Source organism: Cebus imitator, unplaced genomic scaffold (genome assembly GCF_001604975.1).
Source record: "Cebus imitator isolate Cc_AM_T3 unplaced genomic scaffold, Cebus_imitator-1.0 Scaffold54, whole genome shotgun sequence".
NCBI lineage: Eukaryota > Metazoa > Chordata > Mammalia > Primates > Cebidae > Cebus > Cebus imitator.
The window spans coordinates 1,444,493-1,454,843 of NW_016107369.1; the positions used below are offsets into that span (position 1 = coordinate 1,444,493).

Below are 10,351 nucleotides of genomic sequence, written 5' to 3' on the forward strand. Positions count from 1 at the left end.
CACCATGCCCAGCTAATTTTTTTTTTTTGTATTTTTAGTAGAGACGGGGTTTCACCATGTTGACCAGGATGGTCTCGATCTCTTGACCTCGTGATCCACCCGCCTCGGCCCCGCAAAGTGTTGGGATTACAGGCTTGAGCCACCGCGCCCGGCTGATTTTTTCTTTTTTAAACAGCTGTAGTTTTTGGCCAAAAATTTTTTTGACTGGTCAATGATGTAAATAACATAGAGAAAAATGAACTGAGTCATTAGGCCCACCATTCCTGTGTTTTTAGATATTTAGAGAAGAGCCAAACAAACAAGCTTCCTCTTTAGAAAAAGAGTAGTGAATCACATAGATTTGATCAGACAAGATATAATTGCAGAAAGGGCACCTCTCAGTTTTATAGAAACCTCCTGTGATTTGAACAAGGGTATGTTAGAAACCAAATCAATTACAACGGTACCTTAATTGTTAGTCTCAATTATGTAGGCTACATTATACAGAGTTAAAGACGTCGTGTTAAACCAGTTACTTTTTATTGTACCAGATACTATATTTTGCTAAACTTTTTCCCAACCTCCAATTCTGGGAAGACACCATCAGTATAGACATAGAAATAATTGTGATTAATTATACCCTACTTTTAATAAACCAAACTGAAAATGTTCTGTAAGTCATATTTTTGATTGCCCATAGTGCTCTTGGTCCCATTTCCCATGGACAGGTAAAGACATTTCTATTGTCATTGTTGTCATTCTTATTTTATTGTTATTGAGATGCTGGAGGCTTGTGATTTAAAGTTGACCCCATTCAGCAGAGGATTTAGAACAAAAGATTATAAATTAGAAGTGCTAGCATGTTTTTCTCTGTTAAAGTATTTGTGGTCTACTCATTTATCTCTTCTAATTTCTCCTACTAGTCTTGGCTAACAGCTTATACCGTGTAATACTAAATTTAACTCCAGAGTCCACACAAATGGCTATTGCTGCCATTTGACATGAATAAATCCTCTTTTGTCACCAATCTTTGCAGGTTTAAAGAAGCGAACAAGCGAAGACCCCGAAGTTTACTGGAGAAACTGCGTTGGGTGACCCTAGGCTACCATTATAACTGGGACAGTAAGGTATTCAGATTTTCTTAATTGTTTGATTTTCTGTTTATAGGCTTCTTTAGCCCATATAATTGTACTTCTTCCTGGCCACGCTTAAGGTATCAAGATTATGTATTTGTGGGATGATCCATTTATTTTATTTCCTTAAAAAATCTCTATTGAGCCAGGGGCCATAGCTCATGCCTATAATCCCAGCACTTTGGGAGGCCAAGGTGGGTGGATCACTTAAGGTCAGGAGTTTGAGAACAGCCTGGGCAACATGGCGCAACCCCGTCTCTACAAAAAATAGAAAGTTTACCAGGCCTGGTGGTGCACGCCTGCAGTCCCAGCTACTCAAGAGGCTGAGGTGGGAGGATTACTTGGGCCCAGGAGGTGAAGGTTGCAGTAAGCCAAGATCGCACCACTGCACTCCAGCCTGGGTGACAGAGCAAGACTTTGTCTCAAAAAAGGAAAAAAAAAAAAGTCTCTCCAGGTATATCAAGAGAGTGAATTTTATTATATCAGAAGTTACCAGTGCTTTCTCACAGTAGGTTCCAGGAATATTAAACTGTTTTCAAGAGCAGTTTTACCATCTTTATTTCCATTATTGGTGAGAGTTTATTGAGCATATATTTTTCTTTCTTTCTTTTCTTTTTAATTTTGTTATGCAACAAAAGCCACATTCAGGAGCATTTATTTTTCTTTTTTGAGACGGAGTCTCACACTGTTGCCCAGACTGGAGTGCAATGGCCCAACCTCAGCTCACTGCAACCTCTGCCTCCCGGGTTCCAGCAATTCCCCTGCCTCAGCCTCCCAAGTAGCTAGGACTATAGGCACACACTACCATGCCCAACTAATTTTTATATTTAGTAGAGACGAGATTTCACCATATTGGCCAGGCTGGTCTCGGATTCCTGACCTCATGATCGACCCGTCTTGGCCTCCCAAAGTGCTAGGATTATAGGCGTGAGCCACCATGCCCAACCGAGCATTTATTTTTCTACATAATATCTGCCTGGAGTAAAAAAAACCTCCATATATTTCAATCCTTCTAATTTATCAACTCACAGAAGAACTTTTAATATCTGGGTATTGATCACACTCAATGGCTCACACCCTTAATCCCAGCACTTTGGGAGGCCAAGGCACTAAGATCACTTGAGCTCAGGAATTTCAGACCAGCCTGGGGCATCATAGTAAAACCCCATCTCTATAAAAAATAGAAAAATTAGCCAGGTGTGGTGGTGCACACCTGTGGTTCCAGCTCCTCAGGAGGCTAGGGAAGGAGGATCACTTGAGCCTGGGAGGCGGAGATTACCGTGAGCCAGGATCCCACCACTACAGTCCAATGGGGTGACAGAGCAAGACCCTGTCTCAAAAAAAAAAAAAAAGAAATATGGATACCTTTGCCTGCTATATAATGTCTAGGAAGGAAGGGGGTGGGAAAGAATTTCATGCAGTTGACAGTTTCATGTTTTCTTGAGATACAATTTCAATTTCTTCTTTCCTGCCCTCTATGCTTTAAAAATGCTTTGTCACTAGTAGTGCAGTGCCTCTTGTCTCAACTAGACATTTGCCACCAAGTGGATATACTGATTCTAAGAATAAAATGAATAAAACATATTGGTATAGATAATTTTCTTTGCCTGCTAACCAGTTACTTGTCTTTGTCTTTCTTTCTTTCTTTTCTTTTTTTTTTTTTTTTTTTTTTTTTTTTTTTTTTTTTTTTTTTTTTGTAATGGTCTTATACTGTCACCTAGGCTGGAGTGCAGTGGCACAATCACTGTAGCCTCATCTGCCCCAGACTCAGGTGATCCTCACACCTCAGCCTCCCACTAACCAGTTACTTCTAAAAAGCTCCGCTGTTTCAGCCAACCCAACTTATTAACAGCTATTTTAACTGCTCCAAATAATAACAGATTTGCTTTAAAAATATATGTGATATAATTCTTACTTTCAGCGATACAGAGTCAGTCGGAAACTAGATATTTGTGTTGGGGAAATGCCGTGTGATATTCTTTGGATTAGGTAGCCTGGGTTGGAATCTTTCCTCCAGAAATGGTAGTGCCTACCTCATAAGGCAGTTGTGAAAATTCAGTGTGATCAGTGCCTGTAAAGTGATTTCAGTGGTGCCTGGCTATTCTAAGCAGTTAAATGCATTTAGCACAATAAATGTTAACTTTTTTTTTTTTTTTTGGTGATAATATTTTTATTGTTGATACTGTTATTTCCAAAGACCTCAAAGTTTACCTCATTGACTAAGAAAAAGAGGGAGTGGCCAGGCGCGGTGGCTCAGGCCTGTAATCCCAGCACTTTGGGAGGCTAAGGCGGGCAGATCACAAGGTCAAGAGATCAAGACCATCCTGGCCAACATGGTGAAACCCAGTCCTTTTAAAAAAATAAAAATAAAAAAATAATTTAAAAAAAAAATGGAAAAAAATTACCAAAAACTCTCAGTGAGTAGTCAGAGAAAAGTCAATGAGAATTTTAAAAGAATAGTAGTGAGTAATGCAGAGACAGTTTGGACAGGGTTGAAAACCCAAAAGGGTGATTATTTCTTTATAGCAAAGGCTATCTGGAGCTAGAATGATAGCCCTGACTGGTTGGTTATCTGAAGGACTAAAGCTTAAGATGATAGAGAAAACCTTAAGGTTCTCTAACCACACTTGGAGTTTTCAGAAATTAAATAAGAACTCTTATTTGCAGTTCAGTGAAAGGAGAAAAAAATAAAAAACAGAAAAGTTCCAACCGAAGAGTCCAGGCCATTCGTCAAAAGTCTTCCTTAACACCTGAAGCTAAAGGTCACTTCTGGCCAAAGCAAATACTTTCTGTCCAGACCTGTGACTCTGCTGCTCCAGCTAGAATACATCCAGACACTACTGGAGATATGATACAAAAGTGGATTTTCTGATCAGATTTGAGGTTAATTTAGCAAAGAAAGAAGTGAGAGCATGGCCGAGTGCAGCGTCTCATGCCTGTAATCCCAGCACTTTGGGAGGCCGAGGCAGGCGGATCACAAGGTCAGGAGTTCAAGACCAGCCTGGCCAATATGGGGAAACCCCATCTCTATTAAAAATGCAAAAATTAGCCAGGCGTGGTGGCGTGCACCTGTAGTCCCAGCTACTCAGGAGGCTGAGGCAGGAGAATCGCTTGAACCAGGGAGGCAGAGGTTGCAGTGAACTGAGATCATGCCAGTGCACTCCAGCCTGAGCAACAGTGAGACTCTGTCTCAAAAAAAAAAAGAAGTGAGAGCAGAGGAGCATCAAGACAAAAGAAGAGTCTATCAGGTACCCGTAGCCCAAACAGCCCTCAGACTCATTTGCATAAGAAACTGTAAGTGAAAGTCTTAATCATAACTGTAGCCATGTCACTCATGCAGAAAAACTTTATAGAGAGTATTATGGCCAGGTCAGCCATAATGGCTCACACCTGTAATCCCAGCACTTTGGGAGGCTGAGCGGTGTAAATCACTTGAGGTCAGGAGATCCTTAGGTGTTAAAAACAGAGGCAATTCAGGGAAGTAAGTTCAAGAAATCACTTCTAATTTAAAGGCCTGCTTTGGCCATGCTAATAAGCGAGAGGTAATTTTTTTTTTTTTTTTGATGGAGTTTTGCTCTTGTTGCCCAGGCTGGAGTGCAGTGGTGCAATCTCAGCTCACCAAAACCTCCGCCTCCCAGGTTTAAACGTTTCTCCTGTCAGCCTCCCGAGTAGCTGGGATTACAGGCATGCACCACCATGCCTGGCTAATTTTGTGTTTTTAGTAGAGACAGTGTTTCTCCATGTTGGTCAGGCTGGTCTCGAACTCCTGACTTCAGATGATCCGTCGCCTGCTTCAGCCTCCTAAAGTTTTAGGATTACAGGTGTGAGCCACCGCGCCCAGCCTGATTCTGAGGTTTTGAACATGTCATCCCATCAGATTGACCAGTCAAATTGGCACTAAACTGTGTTGCAAGCTGAGAGTCCAAAACTGGCTACACTATTTGAGTTGCCTTTTTATAAATTAACTTTTTAGTTTAGGATAGTTTTAGATTTGCAGAAAAGTTGCGAAGATACTACAGAGAAATCCTATGCCCTCCTCCCATTATTAACATCTTACCTTGTATGGTACCTTTGTCTCAAGTAGTTAAGCAAAGTAATATATTACTATAATAATGGCATTGTATGTCATTTAGATTTCCTTAGTTTTAAACTATTTTTTTTAATATCTAATTTTCTAATATCCAGGATCATCTTACCAGGGTACTACATTTTATATATACATTTGAGATATATATATATATATATATATATATTTTTTTTTTTTTTTTTTTTACAAAGACGGGGTTTCACCATGTTGGTCAGGCTGGTCTTGAACTCCCGAGCTTAGGTGATCCTCCCGCCTTGGCCTTCAAAGTGCTTGGATTACAGGCGTGAGCCACCATGCCCAGCGTACATTATATTTAGTCATTGTGTTTTCTTGGGCACCTCGTGGCAGTGACAATTTTGAGTTGCCTTTTTACCCTAACAGAACTATCTTGTTTACAGTTAAAGGATTCTAACTAGAGGGGGGTGGAGTAATTGCTTCATGTATAGTCTCAATACAGTATATAGCACATTGCCTGTTACAGGTGCTTGGGTTTTTGAATGATTTATTATTAAATAATTGGATACCTCAAGAATGGATGGATAGGCCAGGCATGGTGGCTGACATCTGTAATCACAATACTTTGGGAGACTGAGGCAGGAGGATCGTTTGAGACCAGTTTAGGCAACATATTAAGACCTCTCTGCCAAAAAAAAAAAATTTAGCCAGGCATGGTGGCATGCATCTGTGGTCCTGCCTACCTACTTGAGAACTGAGTTAGGAGGATCACTTGAGCCCCGGAGGTCTAGGCTACAGTGAGCCGTGATCGTGACACTGGGCAACAGAATGAGACCCTGTCTTTTAAAAAAAAAAAAAAAAAAATGAGCCAGGCACTGTGGCTCATGCCTATAATCCCAACACTTTGGGAGGCTGAGGTAGACAGATCACCTGAGGTAAGGAGTTCAAGACCAGCCTGGCCAACATGGTGAAACCCCATCTCTACTAAAAATACAAAAAAGTAGCATGGCTATAATCTCAGCTACTCAGGAGGCTGAGGCAGGAGAATCGCCTGAACCCAGGAGGTGGAGGTTGTGGTGAGCCAAGATCTTACCATTGCGCTCCAGCCTGGGGGACAAGAGTGAAATTCCATCAAAAACAAAAGGTGGATCGATAATGCTGTGTTAATATGTTAGATTATTTTTAAGTGATAATTAATCTTATGCCACAGTTTCCTATATTCCTGAGATCATTGTGTATTTTTTTATTCTCTCTACATTTACCAAAGAAATACTCAGCAGATCATTACACACCTTTCCCTTCTGACCTGGCTTTCCTCTCAGAGCAAGTAGCCACTGCCTGTGGCTTTCAGGGTTTCCGAGCCGAAGCGGGGATCCTCAATTACTACCACCTGGACTCCACACTGGGCATCCACGTAGACAGATCGGAGCTAGATCACTCCAAACCCTTGCTGTCATTCAGGTGAGTTCGTTCCGGGGATTTGGGATTACTTTTTATCATGTAATTCTTTTTTCTAAGGCATTTTAACCTAAAATAAATACAGATATTTAACTTTTAAAAAAAATGGTTAGACTAAATCTTTCACTTCTGGGAATTTTAACAAATTATAGTTACTGTTTCCGTTTAAGACAGATGGAGCCTACCTTTTATCATGAGAAGTATTGTCAGTGCTTTGTGGGATAGACAAGTGGAAGGCCAGAAAAGCAAAGTGCTTTGCCTTTGGAAAAAGTGCTTTGCTTATTCCATTGGAATAGAAGAGCAAAACAGAGAGCAAAGCACAAAAGCCTGAGTAGTTTACTCTCCTTGTCTCCCTAAAAGTAAATTTGTGCCAAGTGGCCAGGCGCGGTGGCTCACGCCTGTAATCCTAGCACTTTGGGAGGCCGAGGTGGGTGGATCACCTGAGGTCAGGAGTTCAAGACCAGCCTGGCCATCATGGTGAAACCCCATCTTTTAAAATAAATAAATAAATAAACTTGTGCCAAGTTTTGTACCTGTATCTCAGCAAAGTGCCTTTTATTAATTGCTTCATAATGAGGAATGATAAACATAGTAAAGAACTCATGGTTTTATTGAAAGACTCAAAGATGCATCAATAGCTCATGCCTGTAATCCCAGCACTTTTGGAGGCTGAGGCAGGTGGATCACTTGAGGTCAGGAGTTCGAAATTAGCCTGGCCAACATGGTAAAACCCCATCTTTACTAAAATACAAAAATTAATCAGGCATGATGACGCACACCTATAATCCCAGTTAATCTGGAGGCTAACGCATGAACCCAGGAGACAGGTTGCAGTGAGCCAAGATCGCACCACTGCACTGTAGCCTGAGTGACGGAGTAAGATGATCTAAAAAAAAAATCAATAAAACTTAAATGGATAATGTTAAAGCTGAGTTCTCCATTTGCTTATTTAACTGCATCAAATTTTATTTTGCAGCAGTTCTGTGGGCTGTCATAAGTATAGGTAGAAGGACATGAGTTGGTCACTCAGACACAAGGCAGAAGAGAAGGATCTTAGCACTGTTTAAAAAGGAGGATTTGGGAGCAATAAATGTCAATCTGAAATTAGAAAATAATACAGTTGGCAGTAACTTTCCCAGTCATGGTTAATAAACAAAACTTACTGTTGTGTGTTGTGTTGTTTTTACTTATTTTTTGTAGCTTTGGACAGTCTGCCATCTTTCTCCTGGGTGGTCTCCAAAGGGATGAGGCCCCCACGGCCATGTTTATGCACAGTGGTGACATCATGATAATGTCCGGTTTCAGCCGCCTGTTGAACCACGCCGTCCCTCGTGTCCTTCCAAATCCAGAGGGGGAAGGCCTGCCTCACTGCCTAGAGGCACCTCTCCCTGCTGTGCTCCCCAGAGATTCCATGATAGAGCCCTGTTCTGTGGAGGACTGGCAGGTGTGTGCCAGCTACTTGAAGACTGCTCGTGTTAACATGACTGTTCGACAGGTGCTGGCCACAGACCAGAATTTCCCTTTAGAACCCATTGAGGATAAAAAAAGAGACATCACTACAGGAAGCTTCTGCCATCTGGATGACCAGCACACCCAAGTAAAACGGGCCAGGATAAACCCTGACAGCTGAGACTTGGAGATCCCATCCTTTTACTCAGGCACCTGCTTACCGTAAATGACCATATTATTATGTATTGCCATGAACTTCAGCACCCAGGCAAGCCAAAAACAGAGACAGGGAAGAACTCATCGTTGATCACACTGTTGCCCTGGAACCCATGCAGAAGTAAATGCATTAGCCACTTTGCTCAGAGAAGTGTTTGACATGGTCTGATCCTAGTTACGTGTTGCCTCTAATGTACGTTGAGAAATCAGTCCAAGGAGATATGTTCTTCCACAGCAGCCTTCTCAGCCTCTCCCATTTCCATTGAGGGAGGTAGAAGTGAGTTTCCGTGTCTACAGAGTCTTTAGATACCTCAGATTTTATTAATGGGAAATATAGCACCCCTCCCTCCACTGCATCTGGTAATTTATGGTAAAATTGTGGTTCCGTGAACCATATTAGTCTCATCTTCCTAACTCCCTCAGTCATCAAATTCTTTGATCTCTTTGATCTTCTCTGGCTCTCACAGAAGAATCCTTTACGCTTGAAAACAATGGAACTGGAAAATCTTGTCTCTTAGAAAAGAAGCTAATCACAACTATCTCTCTGGCCTAAAAAATATATGTGAACCCAGGGCAAGAGGAATTTAGTTTTTCCACTTGTCATTTCGGTCTCCAAACTCCCTGTTGTCTTTTTAATGCAATTTTAATTGTTGGAATAAAAAAGTCCCAAGGGCCTTTTGTTACTGTTTTCTCCATGAGTAAACTCACTTGATTTTAAATTAAAGATCTATATCGGTCTTTGAGGTTTAGTCTATCTGGGATTAAGGTTTTCTTCCTGTTTTTCTTTGCTGTATTGTTCATGCTGTGGAAGCCGTCTAGCTGTGTCTGCCCTACACCATCCTGATCTGCCCCAAGTATTCTTTGTGGCAGTCTCACAGGAGAGAGAACATTTCTTGATATTCCAGTCACTGCTGTCTTGTCTGAGGGCAGACGGCTTGGAAAATGGAAACACCAGGTTTTCAACAATTTGATTCACTATGTTGTGGGCCAGGTTACTTTACATTTCTCTGGACCTTGGTTTTCTCATTTATAAAATGAAGATACTGTTGACTAGCATCTTCCTAAAGGGATATTGGCATTTAAAAGAGAACTAAGTGCCCCTTTCTAGAAACATGATATGCCAAAATTGTTTTATTATGGTTTCTTAACATCCTAACTTGCTTGTGTGGAGGGCTGGCTGGAAGCCACTTGCCATAAATGTACCTACTGTTTGCAGTGCGTGTTATTAAATTTACATGTCTGTTCTGTCCTGTTCTGCCCCTTTGTAAAATTACTGGCATTGAATATTGAGTTCATATGGTAGTGGCAGGGTTTTTTAAGAAATAAAAATTAATACAGATTTATCTCTTATGTGTAAGCTAGGTTTTTTTGTTGGTTTTTGTTGGTTGTTTTGTTTTGTTTTTGAGATGGAGTTTTACTCTTTTTGCCCAGGCTGGAGTGCAATGGCACAATCTCAGCTCATTGCAGCCTCCATCTCCTGGATTCAAGTGATTCTCCTGCCTTAGCCTCCCGAGTAGCTGGGATTACAGGCATGAGCCACCACGCCCAGTTAATTTTGTATTTTTAGTAGAGACAGGGTTTCACCATGTTGGTCAGGCTGGTCTTGAACTCCCAACCTCAGGTGATCTGCCCTCCTCAGCCTCCCAAAGTGCTGGGATTACAGGTGTGAGCCATCACATCTGGCCTAGGTTCTAAAATTAATACATAATGGGAAACCTTTCTATAATTAAAAAATACCACTGGGTAAGATTACCACTGTTAAGCTTAAATTTTCCACAATGTATGTTAAATGTGACCTATCAGAAACCAACATAATGTCATTTAGTAAATCCAACAGAGACAGTTTGGCATTAAGACAGATTATTCTTTCTTTTTTTTTTTTTTTTTNTTGTGTGTCAGACAAAGGCATTGGTTTGTTTATAGCAACCATGTTGTACAAAAAACACATACCCAAATTGTAGATTCACACTCCATGAAGTCAGGTGTTTATGCTATGAGAAACAGGCAGAAAAGAAACAGGCCAGCCAAAAGAATAGCAGATTCCTGCTCCTGAGATGGTGAACAGATTATTCGT

General features: G+C 41.0%; 1 protein-coding gene across 1 annotated transcript in view; it reads left to right on the forward strand.

Annotated features, from left to right (window-relative positions):
• ALKBH1 (alkB homolog 1, histone H2A dioxygenase) overlaps positions 1 to 9,001 on the forward strand; it is a 33,686-nt gene extending 24,685 nt beyond the window's left edge. Inside the window, exons 4-6 of the mRNA XM_017528534.2 lie at positions 1,016 to 1,106; positions 6,422 to 6,615; positions 7,813 to 9,001. Of these exons, the coding sequence (XP_017384023.1) occupies positions 1,016 to 1,106; positions 6,422 to 6,615; positions 7,813 to 8,242 (715 nt within the window). The 3' untranslated portion in view covers positions 8,243 to 9,001. The remainder of the gene's footprint in view (positions 1 to 1,015; positions 1,107 to 6,421; positions 6,616 to 7,812) is intronic.
• The last annotated feature ends 1,350 nt before the right edge of the window (positions 9,002 to 10,351 follow it).